The 24629-nt window shown below is 46.4% G+C and overlaps 2 protein-coding genes across 4 annotated transcripts; one reads left to right on the top strand and one right to left on the bottom strand.

Moving 5' to 3' along the window:
* Positions 1 to 661: 661 nt before the first annotated feature.
* TMEM140 (transmembrane protein 140) lies at positions 662 to 10440 on the top strand. 3 transcript variants are annotated; one of them, XM_029597240.1, is made up of 4 exons: positions 662 to 872; positions 8026 to 8268; positions 8585 to 8667; positions 9345 to 10440. In XM_029597240.1, exon 4 carries the CDS (start codon positions 9393 to 9395, stop codon positions 9927 to 9929), a length of 537 nt encoding a protein of 178 aa, XP_029453100.1. In that variant the 5' UTR covers positions 662 to 872; positions 8026 to 8268; positions 8585 to 8667; positions 9345 to 9392; the 3' UTR covers positions 9930 to 10440. The 3 variants fall into 3 exon arrangements, with proteins under 3 accessions (XP_029453100.1, XP_029453101.1, XP_029453099.1); XM_029597241.1 differs by having other exon boundaries at positions 663 to 872; positions 8592 to 8662; XM_029597239.1 differs by having other exon boundaries at positions 663 to 872; positions 8585 to 8662.
* Positions 10441 to 12349: 1909 nt separating this feature from the next.
* CYREN (cell cycle regulator of NHEJ) lies at positions 12350 to 23940 on the bottom strand. Its single transcript, XM_029597242.1, has 3 exons — positions 23154 to 23940; positions 14563 to 14641; positions 12350 to 13577 (listed from the first exon to the last, which is right to left on the bottom strand). Exons 1-3 carry the CDS (start codon positions 23306 to 23308, stop codon positions 13380 to 13382), a joined length of 432 nt encoding a protein of 143 aa, XP_029453102.1. The 5' UTR covers positions 23309 to 23940; the 3' UTR covers positions 12350 to 13379.
* Positions 23941 to 24629: the final 689 nt, after the last annotated feature.

Below are 24629 nucleotides of genomic sequence, written 5' to 3'. Positions count from 1 at the left end.
CTTCCAGAGGATATAAACAGGATGGAGTCGCTCCAGAGGGGGCTACTAAAATGGGCAGTGGTCTTCATTCTAAAGCTTATGGGGTCAGAATTAAAGATCTAAACATGTACCCCCTGGAGGGAAGGTGAGAGACATTCAAACATCTCCAAGGTTTCCATGCACTCAGGAGGTAGGATCTTGAACAGAAGGAGGCTGTAGACAGAGGGTGAAAGGGGAGCATTTCTTTACAGCACGGTGAGGGATGCACGGCACTTCTGCTCGTTTTTGCAGTCCTGTTTCTATTAACCCTTTAGCTGCTCACAATTTGCCGGCACCTTGCATGTGTCCGGTTGATGCCTTTATGAGTTTCTGAAAGTCAGGCATCAATAAGCAGGGAAGAACTGTAAAACGCTTCCGTACTCACCACGCATCAGAAGGAAGTTAACAGCAAAATGATAACGGAGTATATTTTCGGTTTTGATTAGCGCCCAAACTTCCACATTTTTTTTTAATTTTTTTGCCGTACTGTTGCTTTAATGCACCAAATCCCACATTTTTCCTGCGAGCAACCCTCGGACCCACCCAGAAGGCTTTATCTGCTCCCTAAAGTGCTGCTGAACTTGGCCCTAATGTTCGGGGGGCCGGGTCATTTGGGGGGGTCGGGGCGATCTGGATCCTGCCGGTCAGTCACGTGCTGACAGCTCTGCAAGGAAACCGAAAGTCAAACTGAAAGTGCCCATTGCCCTGAGCAGCTGCGCCGCTAGATAAGCAGAGCCTTCCCGGGAGCCGATTCAGTTCAGCTTTTGTGCGAGCGGCCGGAGGCTGAAGTCACCCTGCCTGGCCCTTCAGCTGCTGCCTTCTCTTTTACTCTGCACCATGTCCGGCTCCATCATGTGAGTACCTCGCCTCGTCTCTTTTGTGGGCGTTAAGCCTGGGTCTTCATTACTTAATTAAAACATTAGTTACAAAAAAAAAACAAAAAAAACCTGAAGGGATGGGAAAAGAAGAATTAGGCACGTGAAAGGTAAAAGGAGGGAAGGTGAAAACCAGGAGAGCTGGAAAAGAGAACTCAGTTGCCAAGAAGTGAAGATATCACTTTAGAGCAGGTCTAGGGCTTTTCCTCCTTGTGACTGGGAGGGTGGGAGGGGGGTAAGTCTCCCCGCTTTGATTTCCCAGCCTTACCAGGTTTGATTTCTGAGCCTCTCGTAGCTTCTTTACCAGATCTGTTCTGTCCCGAAATTCCTTGCATCTTCTTCTGACTTTTGTTGCCCTTACTTTTCCAGCCTTTTCCCAGTCTCCTTTCCCTCTTACAGAGATTTGCAGCCCTCACTATAGCTCGTCCTACTACACAAAGAACTTCTCAGCCTGCCAGCACCTCCTCCATGTCAAATAAAATCGGTATTCTGGGGGGATTCATTTTCAGCAGCCCACAACAACTGGAAGGCAAAGATGCAGCAATCACACTGGTAAACAAAGGTTTTGTCTCCTTCAGGCTTTTTGGTGTTCCAAATAGATTTTTTTTATGCAGATAACAGATATTACTTTGAAATTTGTACAGCACATAAGGTTTTTGGGAAACGGCCAATTTTCTGTTACAGTAATTGTGAAATTTTAAAACAATCTCAGGACAGTAGATTTTATGATTTTTTTAAATTTGTCATATTTTTGATGGCCATAAGCATCGTAACATGTAACAGAGATTAACCTTTTAAAAAATACACCAAGAAACTCTGCCTGCTCATGCCAGAACTTGCTCGGGCAAACCCCAGCTCTGCTGCAAGTTTCCAACTTGTTTCCATGATGACGCAGCAGCAGTGAGCAGTCTCCTATGCAACATGAATGAGCGAATCCTATCTCTAAAACTGTTGAGTTTAAAGCTTGTGGATTTCATATACTTTATGAAATGTCTTAATAGCTGTGACACGTTTTGTTACTTCTGTGGTGAGTTGACTCTGAAAGCACAGAAAAGGGGGGGATGACTGCACTCATTAAGAAGGCAACCTCTTATCCGCATATCCACAGACTTTCCCTTTCAAAAACGATCTCACCGAAACCACGCACACTCGATTACACCTGCTGCCCTGTGCATTGACATTTTTAGGGAAATTTCATGCTTTATAGTCTTGAAAATAAAAATAAATGCAATAATGCAAAGCCCCTCCCCAGCCACACCGCTCAGTCTAGGGAAACTTGCACACATATCGGGCAGGCAGTTCTGTAAAAGGCCATTCCTGCACGTAGGACACTGATTTACCCTTCTAAGTCCCTTAGAACATTACCCTCCGAAATCCAATTGCTTTGTGTGCCTTCTCTCTGCCACTGTCCGATCACTGGAGCGTAGGTGGCGGCCCATCTGGATATTCATAATTACCAGGTCCAGTAAACCCCTCTGAAGAGAATCCAGGATTTCTCTGCTTCTAACCCATCCAAAGTGGGCTGCTCCAGTTCCATTCTCCCACCAGGAACGCCTCTCTCCTTTCCTCGTAACCCTATGGATGGCATTGATTACATCTCTGGGCTGGAGGGCTCCGCTCCTTCCAAGATGACCCATAGCCGGTAGCCTAGTATGGCTATTTCCCAGTCATGGGACTCGGGACTCCTTGTACTGGGTCTCCAAGATGGCACTATCGTCACACCGGAGACTCATTCTGCTTCCTGCCCACAGCCATGAACAAGCAGCAGGGAGCACTAGAGAGGAGGAGGATATGGTAGGGACATGCGAAAGCCTCAAAGGAATTACTAACACACATTGGTAATGCTTTCGAACAAGGTTCTGAGGGGGATGAATCAGGAGAAGCATCAGGAAACATTTCCCCATGGAAAGGGTAGTGGAGACAAAAACAGCAATAGAATTCAAGAAAGCCTGGGATGAGCACAGAGGATTCTTGATTGTGAAGAACTGAGTGCAAAGCCCGAAATCGACTGGGGTCTGTAACAGACTAATTAAGATCCTTTTCTGCTGCCAGGGTTTTATATTCCTCTCTCCTGGCTTCTATATGATAGAGGAAGCAGGAATCGCCCCAGCCAGTGACAGGAGACTGGAACAGACACAGGGGGCTCGAAAGTGGCATGATGGGAGGCGGAAGGGGATGGATTAAGAGTGAAATGGGTTGAGAGAAAGGGAGCACAGGGAACGAACAAGGGAAACTGACGTGAGGGATAACAACGAATGATAGAGAGGGAGAGTAAAAGAAGAGGTTTTTTAAAGGAATCTAGAAAAAAAATAGGAAATACAGAGAGAGACTGGAAATGAGAAGTCGCAGGGATCATAGGCGCTCACTCATTCAAAATGACCGAGCAACCTGGCTTCCCCAAATGAAGGGCTTGAGGACTTATGAGGAGAGGCCGAAGGATCTGAATGTGTACATCCTGGAAGAGAGGAGGTGCAGGGGAGATAGGAGACAGACCTTCAGGTACCTGAAAGGATTTAATGATGCACAAACTTTGAACCTTTTCCATTGGAAGGCCAACAGTAGAACTAGAGGTCAAAGTATGAAATATTTCTTCACAGAGAGGGTGGGGGATGCCTGGAATGCACCTCCGGAAGAGGTGGTAACGACAAAAACAGTAAACAACTTCAAAAGGGCATGGGCTAAACACAGGGAATCCCTAAAGGCCTGAGGATGATCATGAAGAAAAGGGTGCATGGGGGTAACTTGCACGGAGCGGCAGTTATTTCCCTTAACCAGAAGGCATGGGGAATTACTACCCTTAACCAATTAGCCTTAATGATGTTGACACAATTGCAACTTCGCTCTCCGCTTTGACGGCGGTGCGGGGAAAAAAGGGTATTACGTTCTGAAGGCAGCCAACACTGGCCCAGACGTTCACGGTCTGAGGTACTAATACGCTGACATTGGGGATAAAACTTCTATCTAAGGCCAAGTCCAGAGGCAAAGAATGTTCAAGCAGCAGTGTCTGAACTATCAGGAAAGCTGCTCACCACGTAAAAATGTTGCAGTCATTTTGTTGTGGGTTTGTCAGTTGTTGGACTTGCTTGTATGCATGTTATTCTTAAAATAAGGCATGGGGTAACCTGCACGGAGCGGCAGTTACCCACATCGACAGGACACATGGGGGAACCCTGCAGCGGAGAGGCTTTACCACCTCGACAGGACCACCATGGGTGGCTAACCTGCGCGGAGATGGAGTTACCACATCGACAGACAACAGGGGGTAACCTGCCGCGATGGGCAGCGAAGTTAGTTACCACCTCGACCAGACCAATGGGGGTAACCTGCGCGGAGCGGATGTACCACCCTCGACAGACACATGGGGGTAACCTGCGCGGAGTAGGCAGTTACCACCTCGACAGACACATGGGGGTACCTGCGCGGAGAGGCAGTTACCACCTCTCAGACACATGGGGGTACCTGCGCGGAGATGCAGTTACCACCCGACAGACACATGGGGGTAACCTGCGCGGAGGGCAGTTACCACCTCGACGACACATGGGGGTAACCTGCGCGGAGAGGCAGTTACCACCTCGACAGACACATGGGGTAACCTGCGCGGAGCGGCAGTTACCACCTCGACAGACACAGGGGTAACCTGCGCGGAGAGGCAGTTACCACCTCGACAGGACACATGGGGTAAACTGCGCGGAGAGGCAGTTACCACCCTCGACAGACACATGGGGGTAGCCTGCGCGGAGCGGCAGTTACCACCTCGTCAGACACATGGGGGTAACCTGCGCGGAGTGGCAGTTACCACCTCGACAGACACATGGGGGTAACCTGCGCGGAGCGGCAGTTACCACCTCGACCAGACCACATGGGGGTAACCTGCACGGCGCGGCAGTTTACCCACCTCGACAGACACATGGGGGGTAACCTGCGCGGAGGCAGGCAGTTACCCACCTCGACACACACATGGGGGTAACCTGCACGGAACGGCAGTTATCCACCTCAACAGAAACATGGAGTAACCTGCACGGAGAGGCAGTTGCTGCCATGGGAAGCTGCTGGGCAGTCTGGATGGACCATTTGGTCGTTTTAGCCGACAATGCTATGTTACAGGTGAAGTGGGGAGACACGGGGGAAACTCAGGGGCAGAGGAGGTTTGGGAGGGCTGAGATATGAAGTGATTAGCCAGAGGGATGGGAGTGGGGGTGAAGAAAGCTGGGGGTAGGTGATGGGGGGGAGAGAGAAGGGCAAGCGCTAGGAGCAGGTAAAATGTGGGAAACTAAGTTTGAGAGACATGGGTGGAAGGACACAGAAGGTGGAAGAGCGAGACGGGACTTGAGAAATCAGTGGAACTGGACAGGGATGTGGAAGAAAAGATGGGGGAATTAGACAGGTGAGACACAAGATTAGTAAGTTATTATTTACTTTTAGGAATTTATAACCCATTCTATCAACATTACTTGGCCTGTTCACCAATGTTATAATTAACACCAAATAAAACAGAAATCAACTTGAGCCTAAACAACATTAAACATAAAAACTAAGGTTTCAGAGGGAAAGATGAGAGAGAAGGTGGAGGAAAGCGGGATGAGAAAGGAGGAGAGTAGGAAGGGAAAGGAGATGAGAAAAAAAATCAGGAAAAATAGAAAATTATCTAAAGAGCTGATTTGCAAAGTTTTAACAATTATTTTATCTGTTACGATCCATTTTAAAAAGTTTAAACTTCCAGGAAGATCATCACCATATTGATGCTCTAGAAAAACTGGAAACCTGGTGGGTTGCATTCTGTTGCAGCCTTTCCCTTGCGCTGGGGTGGGCTCCGTCCACTGGGGCCAAGCTGCAGCCAAAACTGAGGGAGGTGAAAGAAGCAAAGGAGCTGGGACGAGCGAGGAAGGAGAGAAGGTCTCACACACACCCACACATGGCCATAGCAGAGATTGCTGGGCCGGATCCTGGCGCCCCTAACCTGGAGGTAGGATCCAACAACCATCAAAAAGGAAATAATCAGTCAGAGACCTCTGCTGGAAGCCATCTTCAACGCTGGAAGCTTCCGGGCAGTGTTTGGCACTACAGGGTGGTAGAAAAGATGGAGTGAAACTGCCCATCCCAGGGTGGGCAAAATCCCAGGTTTGCTAGCAGGCCCCGGATTCAAAGTATTCTGCTGCCCCTACCCAGGGGCAACTCAAGGCAATCTGCTGCCTGAGGTGAAGGATGAAATGGCGCCCCCTCCCGCCCCCCGCCATGGCCCCGTGCAGGTGAAATCACCGAGAGCCAGGGCAGGGGGAAGGCAATGGAGGGAAAAGTGACTTGCCCAGGGTCACAGGGAATGGCAATAGGATTTGAACCCTGGCTTCCCGGTGTTTGCAGCCCAGTGCTCTGACCACACATACATTTATTTATTTAGGGCTTTTTTATACCGACATTCATGATTACCAATCATATCATATCGGTTTACAAGAAACAATGGTGCAAAAAACATTAACATCAACATGAACAATAGGCAAAGAGAGAACAAGTGAACGAAAGTTACAATAAAACAGGGGCACATGAACTGGGAGGAAATAATCCAGTCCCTGAGTACATGTTTTATTATAATTCCTGAATTAAGACTAGATACATACATACACACACCTGCTCATACACACACCTATACATACAAAAACACTCTCCTATAGATATATATATATATATATATATACACATACCCTCAATATATACACCACAAAAACCCTCTCATATATATATACACATACCCTCATATATATACACACACAAAAACCCTCTCATATATACACACACATACCCTCATATATATACACACACAAAAACCCTCTCATATATATATATACACACACATACCCTCATATATATATAACACACAAAAACCCTCATATATATATCACACACATACCCTCATATATATACACACACACAAAACCCTCTCATATATACACACATACCCTCATATATACACACACCAAAACCCTCTCATATATATATATATATATATATACACATACCCTCATATATATACACACCACAAAAACCCTCTCATATATATATATATATACACACATACCCTCATATATACACACACACAAAAACCCTCTCATATAATATTATATATATATACACACATACCCTCATATATATACACACACAAAAACCCTCTCATATATATATATACACACACAAAAACCCTCTCATATATATATATATATATATACACACACACACATCCTCTCATACACTCTCACAAATTCTCTCTCACACACAGGCACTCACTCTCACAATGGCAAGTCTCCTTCACACCCATTTTTGACCTTTTCTGTAGCTGCACAGCAAGGTCTCTTCTGCCGCCGGCTGTAGGAAAAACGCTGGCAGCACCGCAGTGACTCTTCTTTGGCTGCTGGATCGTCCTTTTGCTGGCAGGGAGTGGAAATCCCGCCATTACATCGCAGTTCCACGCCTCCGGGATCTTCTTTTGCTGGCAGGGTGTGGGGACCCTGCCAGCATGTCACAGTTCTACGCCTCCGGGATCTTCTTTTGCTGGTATGAAGTAGAAACCCCGCCATTACATCGCAGTTCCACGCCTCAGAGATCATCTTTTGCTGGCAGGGTGTGGGAACTGCGCCACACTGCCAGCCCTGCAGGTTTTCCTGAATGAGGGGTGAGACGGCTGTGGCAGAAAGGTTTCAGGGGGCAATTTTGCTGCTTCAGAATCTTGCCATCTGAGGCGGCTACCTCATTATAGAAGCGCCCCTGCCCCTGCCATTTCTGACAAATGTTTTATGGGCCAGGAGAAATCAAATGGTCCATAAGTTAGTCAGATACCAAGGGGCTAAGTGGCAGAAAAATGTTCAGGAACTACCACTGTAGTACTTGATCTTTTCAGACCCCCTATCAAATGAAGAAGAGACTTGTCTGTCTCAAAAGCTCTTGTGTTGCATCATCTTTTTGATGAACCGCAGCCCAGGACCAGAAATCCGGGTGTAATAAATGACCATGCTCTACTCGTTAGCTGTGTGCCCTGCAATATTTAGCAAATATGGTTTTAGTGTGTCTGCCATTTTTGGAGAGTGGTGCTTGTTTTAACTCTTGCTTCTTTCCCCTTCTTTCCCCCCATGCTGTGTCCTTGAAGCCCACTGTCCAGACGCGAGTTGTCCTCCTTCCGTCCTCGCAACAAGAAGGAGAGCCGCGTCAAGAGAAGACAAAGCCTGAAGGGTGTGACCAGACGTGGGTGAAGGGTGAAGACAAGGTGCAAATCCACAGAAGGCCACGCCTGTTCTAGCCCAAACTTTGCCACAGCTCCGCTCTGAGGGAGACTTCAGACTCGCTGCCATCCCAAAGGAATCTGGTGAATGTGGCCGAGCCCAGTGGCAGGGTAAGGTCCTACTGAATCTAACTGGCTAACAAAGGAGCTATCGGGGTGAAAGCATGCAGCCCCTGCCCGCTGAGCAACCAGATAGAGCTGTGTGGTTATATTCAGCCCTGAGTGCGGGTGCTCCAGGAAGCGGGTCTAGGTCAGGACCGAATAGATTGGATTTTTCAGTTTGTGCAGAAATAGCAGGTGCCAGAATGCCCAGGTTAAGTTGTATTTGAAAATCTACCTAAAGTTAGGACGATTCAGAATACCTGTGTATCTCTCACTCATTGAACCATTAGATCCTAAAGCTCCCCACTTTCTCTCTCTCCCTCAGACTAAAGCAAACAAAACGCCACAGATCAGCTGAGAGCCGAGCATTTATTGTCCCTCGGGCTGTGACTCTGACAGAAAGATATGGTATGATCTTTGTTTACTTACATCATGGGGCTCTCTGTAAGAATGAAAGTGAAACACAGCATGAGACGGATTCCCAGCAGAGGATGAATTCTGATAATCAAAACTGAAAGCAAAGCATGAACTCTGGGTGCGCAGCTCAGTACAAGTTTTAGGGTTAAAGGAAGACCAGTGTGACTCTGCCACCATCCACTGCAGCTCCTTCTTCCTGTTGTGTCCCTTTCTCCCAACCTTGCAAACGTCACTTAGATTTCATTGCATTCTCGCTTTTTTCATTTTTTTTTCCTCTACTGTTTTCACGTGACATTTGTTTTTCTCCTTTTCCCCCGACAACAATGCCCGTAACCCATCTCCCTCGCCTGCTCTTTAGGTGCTCATTTTTACTGGGACCGCTTGATTTCTATGGTTCTGACGTGTTGCAATATTAATATGAAATAAAATCATAAAACCAAAAACCTCTGGTTCTGGAGTGAGCTGCAAAAAAAAAGAGAAAGGAAGAATTTCTGAGCAGAAGGAAAATGCATTTTAAAAAGGCTAAAGCATGCACTAGTGCTGTCGTTACAGTCCTAGGGCTGGTTTACTGCACTTGGTGAAAGGCTTTCTCATGGTTTCCTTCTCCCATAACCATCAGTTTCCCGATATATTTGCATTTCCCACATTTTTGTATTTCTCGTTTTCAGTGTCCCGGCCGATAGAGGTCCTCAGGGAAGAAGGATCTTTGTAGAGGAATGAAGATGGGTGATCAGCTACGCTACTGGGTTTGTCTAGCCCTGTCAGCGGTCAATCTCAGTCTGCTCTTTTACGCACTGCTCTTTAAAGCCGGAAACGTTATCGATACCAAGACTGAGAGAATTGGCTTCTACAACTTCTGTCTCTGGAGCGAGCCACTTCAGGAGCACGTGTGCTACGACGTGGATGATCTGAAGGGAATGAGCGTTGTTTACCCCTATGTGCTCATGGGTGGGCGAGTCTGTGTGTACGCCACGTTGCCTCTCTGCCTCTTTATTCTGCTCGTGTTCATTCTAGTCAGGAGTAGTGACGATGAAAGGGACATGTGGCAGTTTGCAGTCTGTCTGCTTGCCATCTCCGTTGTGGCTTTGTCCATCGGCCTTGGCACATTCTTGGCAGTCACCTGTGCCCTCAGACAGAGTGTGGAGCTGAATTTCACATGCTTAGCGTTATGTGGGGTTTGGGCCCTACTGCTGCTTCAGTTGTTCCTTGCCAGGAGCCTGAAAAAGCCATTACAAACAAACGAGTGTGTGTAACGGCAGGGGGAATAATTAGAACCTATATATATATATATACCTTCTATGTTTAAATCTTTTTGTTATTTCCAAAAAAACCTAAACAATGAAATAATGGTTCTTTGCTTGCTTTCCTAATACCTTAATTTTGAGTTACATAAAGGATGTGAGCTCGTAACTTACCTAGCTCCATACAATGCATTTTCATTTAAATAACCATATTATAAGTAAAATATATTTACTCACATTTATTATTCATGCATGATTAGTTTGATCATATTTTTATTATATTCACTAATAGCTATTAACATTTGACTTATGTTAAATTGAAGCTTAATGGAAAAGAAATATTGATGCTTATTTTCTCTATTCAATTTTTTCATTGATTACTGTATTTTTGGCTCCATAAGGCACACTTTTTTTTCCCCCCCAAAAGTGGGGGGAAAATGTCTGTGCATCTTATGGAGCGAATATTAAAAAAACAAACAAAAAAAACCTAACTACAACCAATTTTTTTTCTTTGTCCCCATTCCCCATCCCAACCCTTTAAATTTAATTAACTACAACCCTCCACCCTCCTGACCCCCCCCCAAGACCTGCCAAAAGTCACTGGTGGTCCAGCGGGGGGTCCGGAACGATCTCCTGCACTCGGGCCGTCGGCTGCCAGTAATCAAAATGGCGCCGATAGCCTTTGCCCTTACTATGTCACAGGGGCTACCGGTGCCATTGGTCGACCCCTGTCACATGGTAGGAGCACAAGATGGCGCCGGCCGTCCATTGCTCCTACCATGTGACAGGGGATGACAAATGGCACCGGTAGCCCCTGTGACATAGTAAGGGCAAAGGCTATCGGCGCCATTTTGAATATTGGCAGCCGACGGCCCAAGTGCAGGAGATCGCTCCAGACCCGCGCTGGACCACCAGGGACTTTTGGCAGGTCTTGGGGGGGTGGTCGGGGGGGGGGGGGGGTTGTAGTTAATTAAATTTAAGGAGTTGGGATGGGGAAATGGGGACAAAAAAAACAACATTTTATGCCCTACCCTAGTTTGCTCCATAAGACGCACAGACCCCCAGGAACAGAGCCGGTTTAGGACTTTTTTTTTTTTTTTAATTTTCCCGCTCTGAATCCTAGGTGCATCTTATGGTGAGTTGCGTCTTATGGAGCGAAAAATACATTATTACCATTTATATCATTGCATTTATCATTTTACCTTGTTATTCTGAGTTCAACTTGCAGTTATATTTGCTAGTTAGGTTTAAGAGGTAATGTGTCCTTTGCAGCACATCCCAACTTAAAAGGAGGTAGGGTAAAAGCCGGTCACCTGGACCGGAACCTGCAGCCATGAACACAGACTGAACCAAAGTGCAGGCCTAAGTAATACAAAAATGGCATCTTCAGCAACTTTTTTGAGACTGTGAATCACATAGAGAAGAAACTGAAATTGTTCTTCCCTATCAGACATCTGTCTACACCTTAGACCAGTGATGGCCAACCTTTTGAGCTCAGTGTGTCAAAATTCATTAAAAAAAACGAGCATAACTCGGGTGGTGTGTCACTTCTAGAAAAATCCATAATTTTGTGATTTTTAGCTCTAATTAATAACAGTTATAATTTTAATAAGTGTACTGTATTTATTAATAAAGCAAAAACTAATAATTCTTTACCTTACCTGCTTAGTGACTTTTTTGTTGCTGAATTTCATTGGCTAAATCTTCAATTGAAGGTTGGTATTTCGTACACTTCAAGTCCAAGCAAGCGTTACAAACTTCATCTGTCAGTCGGTTTGTTTTATTGGCTCCCATTCATTTTCACACCACTCCCTCCCCATCCCCCAGGCAAGCACACATTCATTCACACACACACAGACCCCCAGGCAGGCACACATTCATTCTCACACACATACACCCCCAGGCAGACTCCCATTCATACACATGCACACACTAAAGGCAGACCCCCTCTCTTTCTTTTGCCAGCAATCTCGGAGCCTCTCTCATTCCTCTGCTGCCATTGTCACTGCTGCTGCGTGGCTATTGCGGAGGTGCCGATTGCTGCTGCTGACACTGAAGCCCATTCTGCTGCCTCCTCTGTGCAGGCCCAATGGCTTCCACTTTCTCCATGCTGATCTCTACATTGTGAGATCCGTAGAGAAAGTGCTATTCTTGCACATTCCCAAAGATTACATGTGCCAATCACTAAAAAGCAATCTATATTTTTTTTGCCTTTGCTGTCTGATCTTAGTTTTCTAATCGGTTGGTCACAGGCTTTTCTTTTTCCACCTTCCCTTTATTTTTTTCCCCCAATTCCTTTCATATTGTCTTTTTTTCTGTTTCTTTTCTCTCCATCTTCTTCCCTCAGGGGAATTTCTAAGCAAGCTTCTAAGCAAACTCACTCCCCTCCAACAAGCTGGAAGATGGTGAAATTGCCCAAAGAGACAATGGAATACTTGTTTCCCAAATTTAATATAAGCAATCAGCATTGAAACCCTCCAACTACATAAGAACATAAGAAACTGCCGTACTGGATCAGACCAAGGGTCCATTAAGGGTTGAGAAGCCCTGCCTTTAGCGCTGCAGACCCACGCATTGCCGAGTTCAAAGTGCCACTTTACATTTTAATGTGCCTTACCAATACCTTCAAGCCTCCTCATCTCTCTTTATTTCTTGAAAGCCTTGCTTACTGGTTTTCTCTCAAAAAGGCAAGTAAATAATGGACTCCCTGATTGGTGGGCTCCTTCTGTAACTCTCTGATAAGTTCAGCCTGGGGGTCAGAGGTCAGTTGCGCCCTTCCTTACCTCTGTCCCGATCTGGGGCGTTTGAGAACTTCCTGGATAGCGCCCCCTATCTCTCTTCCAGTGAGTGCAAGAACATGAAAGATCTCAGATGGTGCTGCCGGGGCCATGGGAAGGCACTGGTGAGACCCAAATGCTGTAAAAACTAGTGGGACCCTTACTCCTTGCTTTTAAGAAAATACCATACACGTGTAAGTGTTACAAAATGTATTTTAAGGAAAAAAAGAAATAAACCAGTTTTTAAAAAATGCACTTCAGACTTACTTTACTAATCTGCCAATAATTATTTTGTGGCTGTTAAGTTTTGTAAACTCATCAATAACAACCGGTGGAGTCAATCAGCTTCAATCTGCCGTTCTCAAGCGACATCAACATCAAAGCCCTAAAGCCTTGTTCTTACATTGTAGAATCTGTCTTTGACTTTACACCCGTCCTCAGCCATGGGCACATGTAACATTCACTACATGTGAGAGATGAGACCACAGCAAAAACAATTCACAGTGCGTGGTGGGCTCTGGGCACCTGCCCACCGGATAAAGGGGCCCTGGGAGCTGCAGAACAGAGGTTCCCAGCTCACTTGCTAAGAGCAGCGGGGTCAGAACTGCTTCAGGCTACAAGCAACGCTCCACAACCAGCTGGCAGACTGGTGCTCTCACTGCCTCGGTCCAATCTTCAAGCTTCCTCAGTTAAAGAAAATCTCTCTCACAAATTTCAGAGGATCATTATCTTCATCCTGGGAGCCAGACCCGTCTCTGGGGCTGGAGCAGGTTGGCTTCCTGGGGGAGCTGACGTCTGTAACCTCACTGCCCACTGCTGGGCACTGTGGAGGCTCCGCTCTCTCTTCTTTCCATAAAGTGTCATTATCACTGCATCCGAGGCTCTAAAATAGATTCATAAGATAAAGAGCAACGTTCTAACACCTGAAAACAACATATTTAAGCAGCTGGAGCACTTGGTTTTCTTATACATTTGAAGCCCTTGCTAGGCCTTTTGGGATGCTGGGATGGTTCTTTGGCCAACTACTGCTGGCTGCGTGTCTCGCGTTTGCTACATTTTGGAAATCTATTCCGGGCATTGCCTACTGGCGCTAGCAAGTACATACGGTGTCAGATCGGGAAAGATTTAAAGGGAGAAACCTTTAAATATAATGTATGGGGTACTTATCTGCTTCATAATTCTTTGTCTAATAATTGACTTTGTAATTTTTCTTTTACAGTAAGTCTGTACTGCTTTTTATTGTTACTTGCTGCCTGTATGTCAGAAAATGTAAAAGAAAGGACACAGTCCTGGCCTAGAGGTTAATTCTTCGATGCCCAGCTCACAACCCTGCTCAGTCTGCTGTCAAGGGACTCGGGGATGCTAGTGAAAAAGCCCTAAGAATCACAGACGTAAGAAGGGCCATGCTGAGTCAGACCAAGGTCCATCGAGCCCAGCATCCTGCCTCCACCAACGGCCAGTCAGGTCACAAATACCTGGCAGATGCCATAAAGTCGATCTAATTCCTGTTACTCAATCCCAAAGACAGAAATGGCTTTCTTTAATCTGTCTAATAACGTGTAATGGATTTTTCCACCGCAACTTGTCCAAATCCCTTGACCACGTCCTCCAGCAACAGATTCCACAGCTTGATAGTGCGCTGAATGGAAAAGTACTTTTTAACCACATTTTAAATTTGCTGGTTGGTAGTTTCATGAAGAGTCTCATGGTTTTGGTATTCTTTGAAATGGTCCTTAACCCATTACACCCTCTCTTAAGATGACAGATTCATGGACAGGGATACTGACAAACTGCACCCCCTACAATAAGTACTAACTGAGCAATTTCTAGTCACCCTGTTCACGAGCAGGTGCCTTGCAGATGCTTACCCTGTTCAGAACACACAGTGCTTCGCCAACGAGTTCAGCTTCGTTCATACAATATACTGTGACTTTCCTGAGAGTACATCTGCTGGGACACAAAAGCAAACGACGACAATGAAAGGAGCACAACTGAGGCATCCTCACAAGCAGCAGCTGCAGCAAACAAGCTCAGCTGCCCACTTTCAGGTCTTAACTTTAAAAGGTGACCTGTTACATTTAAATCTGATCATTTCCTTTCCTTGAATATACTCAGACCAGTCCAGACCACTGGGTTATGCCCGCTGACCAGCAGCTGGAGACAGAGATAAACAGGCTCGCTGACGTCCTGACACCAGCCTACCAGTATTCCTGTAACAAGCTGAGGACAACTTTAATACAATCAATAAATTAACCAACTTACCGATTTTTCTTTTCTCCCAGAATCATCAGGAAGCACAAATGAAGGGTTTCCAAAGAGTAGAATAAGAAATCACTAACCCGCAGCGAAGCACAGGCACTCACAAAACTGCCTGCAAGACATCTGCTATAATGCATGTGATTAAAGACAGTGTGGATGCCAGCAGCATAAGTTCTGGATGGGTCTGCCTACATTTAAGGAAAGGAAATTCTCAGGTAAGAAGTAATTTCACCTTCCTCTTCATCCAGTCAGCCCGGTGGAATGTACCCAAGCTACTCCCTTATAGGGCTGGATGCTGCCCAAACCTCTCTCAAAAAGTGCCAAGGCAGAGGAGGCCTCCTGTCTAGCCCTGGCCTCAAGGAAGTAATGCTCAGTAAAAGCATACAAAGAAGATCGATCACCAAGGAGACCAATCTCAACTCTGCCCACAAAGACGCCTGTGCCCCTGTGGCGAGAGCCCATACCTGCTTCGGCAATGGAAGCCTGGAGTCCACATAAGCTTCCACAATCACACCCTTAACCCATTGCGGCACGGGAGCCCCAGGGGCCTCTTCTCCCATTCGTACTCAATTATACAGGACAAACAACGATATTTGTGACCTCAAAATATCGTAAGAGATGACTCCGCACATCCAAAGGACAAAGAAAGGCATAGTCCTTGCCATCTGTCAGTTTACTAAACGAAGTAGAGAGATCGACTGATGGAAATGGAATTACAAAACTATTTGCAGAAGGAAGGAACAGAAGGGTCCCTACCAGAAGACACCTGTAACTCCGATAGCCTCTGGTCCGAACAAATAGCAACTAGGAAAAATGTCTTCAAGGTAAGCAGTCAGAGAGACAAACTTGAATGGAACGAACTGAGACTTCGCCAAGAAGGCCAAAGCTAAATTCAGATCCCAGAGCGGGACCAGAATTTGAAGCAAAGGCCTAATATGCTTCACACCCCGCAAGAAGCGAGACATCTGAACGAGAAGACAGATCTACCTTGAACACACACCCTACAACAAGATAGTTACCACCTGCACCCCCAATGTGTTCAAAGCCAAGCGTTTAGCGAGGCCTTCCTGCAAAATGCCCAAAATTAATGGAACCAATGTGGTTCCAGGAGCCCAGTGAAGCCCAGTGCACCAATTCTTGAACACCTTCCATATGTGGACATAAACCAGGGAGGTGGAAAAATTCCTAGCCTTCAAGAAAAAGAGAGAGGCACCACAGCCCAAGAAAAAACCTTTCTTCACTAAACGTGCCCTCTCATGGGCCAAACCGTAAGATTAAATCAAACTGGATCCTCATGAAACACAGGACCCTGGCATCGCAAGTCCTTGATATACAGAAGCCTAAGAGGGTTGCCGCAAAGCAGACAACTGAGGTCCGCTTTGATTTTATAATAAAGGCAGTATATTAAATGCAATAAACTAAACATGGCTAAACCAGAGAAATTAGCACCACTGGACCCTCTAACAAGCTACTCTCTGAAGTGTCCAACCTATCCTGGCTCAAGAGAGAAACACATACAGAAGTACCTCCATCGTCATGGGCCAAGAGTGAAACATGTACAAATGTACCTCTGTCAGTCAATCCTGTACTAGTGCCTCAAGCCCGGATGGAACAGCATCCCTCTTTCATCCAAAAAACTTGCATGCCTTTGCATTCTTGTTGGTCAACCGCAGATCCAGGCCCAGCAGACCCCATCAGGTGACAATTAGATCAAAGGCTCTTTAAGAGAGAAACCAATCCCCTGGGTCTACTACATCGCAACCGAGATAATCCGCCTGCACTTCGGCCCTACCTGTCATGTGAGATGCAGACAAGGCCTCCAAATTCATTTTTACGCAATAAAGAAACAAGTCCATCTCCAACTATACTTGACTTCTGGTTCTTACTTGATGATGTATGTATGCCACCAAGTCCATTCCCCATTCTAAGTGACTGTATTCCATCCATCATTACAAGCTTAGTTTCATAGACTCTGGCAACATCAGATAACTGGAATAGTCCTGATACTGGGGATTCCACCTGGGAAGCAGGGTCCTTTGAAGAGGACACATGTGCGCCCTTCCCACAGCACCGAGTCCAACGATGCCGCCATGAATCCAAGAGTCTGCAGGTAGGATCACACCATTGGATTCCTGGCAAAACCGAATACCCAGATTTGGCCAAGCAACTCCTGAATTGTTTGGTTTGTTAGATGAACACATCCTATCTTCATATCTAACTGAGCCCCAAACACTCCAGTGTTTGAGTCGGCTGCATCTTACTCTTAGGGAAAATGACAATACACCCTTTGCAGCGTATTGGCCAACTTGCTGAGTGGCCAATATGCTGTCCTGACACCACTTTGCTCTTATCAATCCATCATCCAGATGTAGGTGAACCAAAACACCTTCCTCGCACAACAATGCAGCCACCACCACCACCATTATCTTCAAAAAGGCTCTTTAGGCAGATGCTAACCCAAAGGGCAACACCTGAACGTGAAAACTTTTGACCCAGCACAGCAAATCAGAGGAAGTGCAGAAAAGCTATCCGGATTGGAATGTGAAGATAAGCCTCTGTTAAGTCCAGGGAAGCCAGAAATTCTCCTTGCTGCATAAAAAATAAAAAAACAAACCTCAAAGCTCTTGTGGACAATACCTGAAACTTCTTGGTTGTCAGGGGCAGCAGGAGTTGAACCTACAGTGCTGGGTGTTGAAGGCCAGGGAATTTAGCAGTAGGGCAACAGGGACCCTTACCAAAAAAGGGACAAGACAGAGACTCACACATCATCCTGCCTGGCTCTCCAGAAGACCAAATTGTATTACTGGTCTGAGAGGAAGTTACACATTGCTACTAGATAACACCTTCTCTCCAACTCTCTGAAAATACCCCTCAGTAACTCTACCTCAATTACCCCAATGTTCCCCCCTCAGCTCCCAGTGAATTCACGAACATGTTTCCCATTGTATTTATCCCCCTTCTGGCCATTGCCTCTAGCTCATGTTCATATAGTACCTTTTCTACTTGATTATTATCCTGTTGCCTTATTTTGTTACTGGTTCATTGTAAAGCCTCTTGCTGCATTTAAGTTACTTGTAAACCTGTATCCTTCTTCTGGCCATTGCCTCTCGCTCACGTATGTATAGTACCTTTTCTACTTGATTATTATCCTGTTGCCTTATTTTGTTACTGGTTCATTGTAAAGCCTCTTGCTGCATTTAAGTTACTTGTAAACCTGTATCCTTCTTCCGGCCATTGCCTCTCGCTCACGTATGTATAGTACCTTTTCTACTTGATTATTATCCTGTTGCCTCATTTTGTCACTTGTTCATTGTAAAGCTTCTTGCTGCATTAAGTTCCCTGTAAACCGAGGTGATGTTCCCAATGTAACTCGGTATATAAATATGCTTAAATAAATAAATTAAATTAAATACTGACAGCCCTGGAATTGTTGAACCATGCCATATGTTGGGATTCTGCCAGGTACTTAACTAAACACTGTCCACCGCTGAAACCAGGATAGTGGACTAAACAGTCCCTGGCCTGAGCCAGCACGACAAACTGTATGAACTTACTGTTTCAAAATCCTCTCCAACATTAAAGTCCCCTTAAAGGGAAGCTTTGCTAAATTACAGTTAGAGATGAAAAACTGCTGACCAACCACCGTTGTCTCCTATCCGCTACTGCTAGACCAAGGAAGGGAAGGCCTGCCACGAACCAGGGAACGGTCTCCTTGGATCACTGCGCAGTGCACAGGACCACACACTGGCTCCTAGGATGGGATCCATACACCCAGCTGCAGCACAAACTGAACACCGGAGGCATCAGCCAGACACTCCGCTCCCGGATCCATGCACGGCGGTCTCTGAAGGGGGGGGGGGGGGGGAGGGAGATTTTATTTACACTTATATATTTATTTATATTCCGCTTTTCGCATTTTCAACACTTCAAAGCGGATTATATTCAGATTCTGTAGGTATTTCCTTATCCCAGAGGGCTTACAATCTAAGTTTGTACCTGAGGCAATGGAGGGTAAAGTGACTTGCCCAAGGTCACAAGGAGCGACAGCAGGACTTGAACCCTGGTCTCCTGGTTCGTAGCCCGCTGCTCTGACTACTGGCTGCTCCGATGATAATAGTCCCTCAGAGCCTCAGAAAGCCTCCTGGTGCCCGGCACCTTTTCTTTTTCTTGCAGTACTCCACGTTAGCCACACTGGTGTTCTTGGGATAAGCAGCCTGCAATCTCTCTACCCCTTTGGCTCTTCCCAGGTACTTATGGCCTGGATTGGCCTCTGTTGGAGACAGGATGCTGGGCTTGATGGACCCTTGGTCTGACTCAGTATGGCCTGTTCTTATGACCAATTGAGAAGGCAGAAAATTCTCCCCCAGGGAAAAACCATCCTCCCATCTGGAGGGAATTTTCCTTCCTCCTCTTTCCTCATGCCCTTAGAATTTCCAAGGCAGAGGGAATAATAAGCCAGGAGCAGACTTGAGAACACAGTCCCATGCAAGACACCTTGAACAAATCACATGGCACTTCCTGGGTCACTAAAGCTCATGCCAAGGAATGTCACCATAGAAAAAGGGACATAAAAATTCCTCAAATAAAGCTATTTGTCACCTAATTGCCAGAGACTGCTCTGCGCATTAACACAGAGACTCCTTACCAGCCACCATCCCAGCATGGTGCACTTTCTCCCATTGGGAGCTAAGTGCTTGGACAACTCTCCGTTCTATATTTTTTAAAAATAGCGTCCCATCTATATTTTATCCTTGCTGTGACAAGCCCCCTTCTATATTTATCATAGTAACATCCTTGTAAATAATCACCTATAGCCAAACATTTAACCATTTATTGTATGTTTCTAAATTATATTCTCTTGTAAATAGTTGATGCTAAGATCCCAAATTGTATTTCTTGTAAAATGTTCACACCTCTCCCTTTGCACCTTCTCCCTACTCGGCTCCCCTTCCCCCTCTCCCTTCCTTTGTGTTCTCCTCCCCCCCCCCATATACGCTGGTTCCATGTTCACTGTAAAGCCTGTTGCTGAATTTCTGTTCCTTGTTAACCGATGTGATGTTCCCAACGTACACTGGTATATAAAAATTGTCAAATACATAAATAAATATGCCCTGCAGGGCTGAGAATAGGAAGTCTTAACTCCCTCTCAGTACTTCATGGATTCAACACGGCCACCCCTTCCCCTGGCCACAGAAAAACAGCTGACTGCCTGGCAACATCATGATGGCAACTGCAATATTCCAGGAGAGAGCCAAGCACCTCCACAGAACGCCTCCCGCGCTTTGCTACCACTGTGGCACAGCTTGAAAGAAAATTCCCCCAACTCTGAGCTCTCTTTGGGTGCGAACTATGTCCAATGTGGTTGTCTTCCTGCGCTCTGCTATGGCCATCATGAATCTGCAGCCCCACAACAGGAAGCCATGGCCCAAAACAGTACTCGCCCGAGCACCGAACCCCTTTCAGCAAGGTCTCCCAGACCACCGAAGTATTAACTCGACTGGATACTTCACTTATGCCTCTGCAGGTTTTTGTTTTGGGTTTTTTTTTTAAATTTCTTGCCCAGAACCTGTCTCTCAGAAGGAAAGGCTCCCAGAAAAAAAAGGCAGGGTCAAGGGTAGTGAAGACAGGAGGGAGAGGGGTAAGAAGGAGCAGAGTGAGGAGAGAAGACAAGAGGGCTCAGAGCAATCACTCAAACCCCCAGGCAGGAAAACCTTTTGACAGCCTCTTCCTGTGAGCTAGACTGTGCTTCTCTAAAGAAGGAAGCACGGAGCTTTCACTTCAAGAGCTACCTTGCAATAAGCCAAATACAATCCATAAATCTCCTGAGAGAAGGAGATAAACTTTCCCCTCAAGATCCAACCGTCATCTTTCCATTCAGCCTACCAGGCTACAGCACAGGATGCTTGCCTACCATCTGCTAGAAACAGCGAATATTGTGAGGTTGGTGTCAGTATGGATTTATTTGAGGAGTGACATCAGCAAGCTTGTTCATCTCTGTCTCCATCTACAGGTCAGTGAGCATAATCCATTAATCTGGACTGGTTGAAGAATAAGACTGGAATTACAGGTACCGTGTAAGTCTGCAGTCAAGCTCAAGGCTGGAACATACATACAATGACGAAATATCGGCCCCACCATAAACTCACAAAGCCAAATCCCTTTCCACACCAGGTCTGAATTCCCTTCCTATTTTCATATGCATAATTTAAAATTCCGTGCTTGATCTTCAAGGCCTTAGCCTGGCAGATCTTAGGGAGCAGCTATGCTTGTATGTGCCTAAGTGTACCTTGTGGTCTCAAAATCGTAAGTTGCCATACTGGGTCAGACCAAGGGTCCATCAAGCATCCTGTTTCCAACAGTGGCCAATCCAGGCCATAAGTACCTGGCAAGTACCCAAACATTTAAGTAGATCCCATGCTACTAGTGCCAGTAATAGCAGTGGCTATTCCCTAAGTCAGCTTGCATTGTAAAGCCTCTTGCTGCCTTAAGTTACCTGTAAACCGAGGTGAATTTCCCAACGTAACTCGGTATATAAAAATGCTTAAATAAATAAATAAAAATAAAATAGATTAATAGCAGTTAACGGACTTCTCCAAGAACTTATCCAAACCTTTTTTAACCCAGCTACACTAACTTCCCCAACCACATCTTCTGGCAACAAATTCCAGAGCTTAATTGTGCACTTAGTGAAAAAGAATGTTCTCTGATTTGTTTTAACTGTGCTACTTGCTAACTTTATGGAGTGCCCCCTAGTCCTATTATCCAAGAGTAAATAACAAATTCACATTAACCAGTTCCAGACCTCGTGATTTCATAGACCTCTATCATATCCCCCCTCAGCCGTCTCTTCTTCAAGTTGTACAGCTCTAACCTAATTAGCCTTTCCTCACAGGGGAGCTGTTCCATCCCCTTTATCATTTTGGTCACCCTTCTCTAAAGCACAAGTCCTAGGCTACATGAAGGAGGGCTTTTTCCTAAGTAGCACCATATTTATGAAACAGGCTCCTGCATGAGATGGTCAGTCCTTTTGGAGACAACTGATGACCTACCTGCTTTAAGCTGCCTTTGGGGCAGATGCAAAAAAACCCAAAAAAACCCACTGAAAGCAGCACCCGCTTTCCTAATGCGCCCTCAGGCACCTCTCCTGGGGGCACCATGCAAAATTTAAATTAAGGGTCATGCTATCAAGGAGGCGCTAGGATCAGTTGCACATCCCTAGCGCCTCCTTGACAGCAGGCACCTGGGAGAAGTCAACTATCTGCCTGTTAAGAAAACGGATGTTGAATTTATTGGCGTACGTTTTCCTAATCGGTGCACAGCCACTGATTCGGAAAACGGATGCTGGTTAATTTTTTTTTTTTTTTAATCTTTCATTCCTCCAACTTTTGGGGGCACTCAGAAATTAATGCTTGCTCTGGGCAGATGTTAATTTCTGAGTGCAAAAATGTGTGTATTGGACACTTTTTTTTTTTTTTTTTTTGCATTTGGGGTGACTAATAGCCTCATCAACATGCATTTGCATGTAAACGAGCACTATTAGTTTCACAGTGCGTTGGGCACGTGTTGTGGAGGTGCTAATCCCCTTTTAGTATAAGGGGCTATGGACGCACCTAAACAACCCACCTCCAACTGCGGGTTAAACAGTGCGCTCGGCTGAGCACACTCTACTGCATAGCCCCAAATTTGATTGCTAAAGTTTAAGTTATCTGTGTCCCGTGCCTTTAAGAATAGACTAGTTGGTGTCCTGCGGCAAACTTTAGAATTGGAAGAGATCTTGCTGATATAGGGGAATTTGGGTTCCCTGTACAAATACTACAGCAACTTAGAGCAAGGGCGTGGGAGGCGGTCTCTGCTGAAATGAGGAAATTGTGTTAGGTGGCAGGCTGCCAAAATAAAAGTACAGGTTGATGTATTGTATGGGGGGTGGACGTATTCTTTGGGAAATTGCATTTTTGTATATTAAGTAGAATGTGTTACTTAATGTGAGGTAATGATTTTCTCTTTTGTTATTGAAGGCAGATGACGTGTTCGAAATCACAAACACAGCACCCAATAGCTATAAGGAGTGTTTAAAACGGTTTAAAATAAATAAAATATTCAACTGACCCAACATTGCAACCACAACATTTTGCTTCATACCAGTAAACCCGCTTCCTGAACTGCCTCCCACCACCCTAGCCCCTCCACGTCTGGCACGCACTTCTCAGGCTGCTCTCCAGCTTTCCTCGGCTTCGCCGCTTGCGCCGTGCTGGCCTCTTTTCGCTCGGATGTCATCCACTGGGGCAGGACTCTCGATTTAGCCTTTCGATCACCAACATCCATTTTTGAGGGATTACAAATACAAGGAACAATCATAGGGACCCCGGATTTGCTGTTGCTAAGGAGGCGGCTGCTTTTCTGCCTTATCACAGGTAAAATACTACGATTTTCAGCCCCGACTAGCGCAAGAAGAATTTCCCTTTCGCATGTTGCCCTGCAAAGTCATTCCCTGTACTTTTTACATTTTGTCCGCTGGACAGGCAGCAAAATTGCCAAACAATTAATTTTGGGCTACAGAACGTCCGCGGCAGGGAGTGGAGGCCTTCGGCTGCTGCTCCGCCGGCTCCCTCCCCTCCTGTCGGGCCCGAGCGGCTTCGGTAGGTTTTATTCATCCGAAAACGAAACAAAGACAAAGCGAAAGCGATCTCCCGGGCGGGGGATGAGGAACAGCCGGGAAGCCCTGCAGCAGCAGAGCCCGCCCGCGCTGCGAGGCACCATCGCTCAATCGGTCAGCGCGGTGACGCCGTTACACGGCGAGGGGTTTCCGTCTCACGCACGAGCCTCGGCCCGTCCCGCTTCAATCCTCACAGGGGAAATGAAAAAAAATAAAAACCCAAGGCGAAGGCGCCTTCCGGCCTGCTCTTAGCCGCAAGGGATTCTGGGAACGAGCGCCTCGTTTTAGTCTCAAACCCAGAGCCCCGCCCTCATTGGCTCACAGAGAGTCAACAGGAAGTGAGGTCACAGGCTCGGGCCGATAGTTGTCAATCTAAGCTCCCGCCCGCATCCCCTTAAAGGTACAATCCCGCAGCAAGCACCCCCCCCCCCCTCCTCCCACGCTATAGGCTCGGGCCCAGCGTTGCCAACTCTGAGAAAAAAAATAATAAAACGAGTACAAAGTTTGACATTCCAGATGGCGTCAGTTCAAACCCCTCCTCCACCCTATGTATTGGTTTTCGAAAGGTGGCAACACCGCCCTTATCCAGTGGCCGTGCCCCCTCCTTCCTCTGCTGCCCTCCCACCCCCCGGCATCGCAGACCAACGTTGAAAAGTCAGATGTCGCCCTAAGGCCCTGCTTACCGCCACCCAAAGGGTCCTCTCCTCGCTACTAAAGGTTTTCTCCTATTTTGTGTTTATGGGGAAAACGCTTGGTACTAGTTCCCACCCCTTAAAAATTCCGTGAAGTTCTTTAGTAACAGGCGGCCACCTCTCTCCTTCTCCCTCGGGCTGACCCAAGCTCCTGCCTCCTAACGCTGCAGCAGTGGTCCTCGCCCTTTCCAAAGCCTCATTACCCACCGGACCTGCTGCCTCCCCGTCACATGGCCTAAGCAGCACGTGGCCCAGGACCGCATCCCCTGCGTTGTGTTTCGGGCTCTAACCATCCTGCACAAGCCCCTCTCGGACACCCCATGCATGGCTC

The sequence above is a fragment of the Rhinatrema bivittatum genome, chromosome 4, assembly GCF_901001135.1.
Source record: "Rhinatrema bivittatum chromosome 4, aRhiBiv1.1, whole genome shotgun sequence".
In the NCBI taxonomy this organism is placed as follows: Eukaryota; Metazoa; Chordata; class Amphibia; order Gymnophiona; family Rhinatrematidae; genus Rhinatrema; species Rhinatrema bivittatum.
Note: the sequence above shows the minus strand (reverse complement) of the source record. Positions and strands in the feature narration are given on the sequence as shown.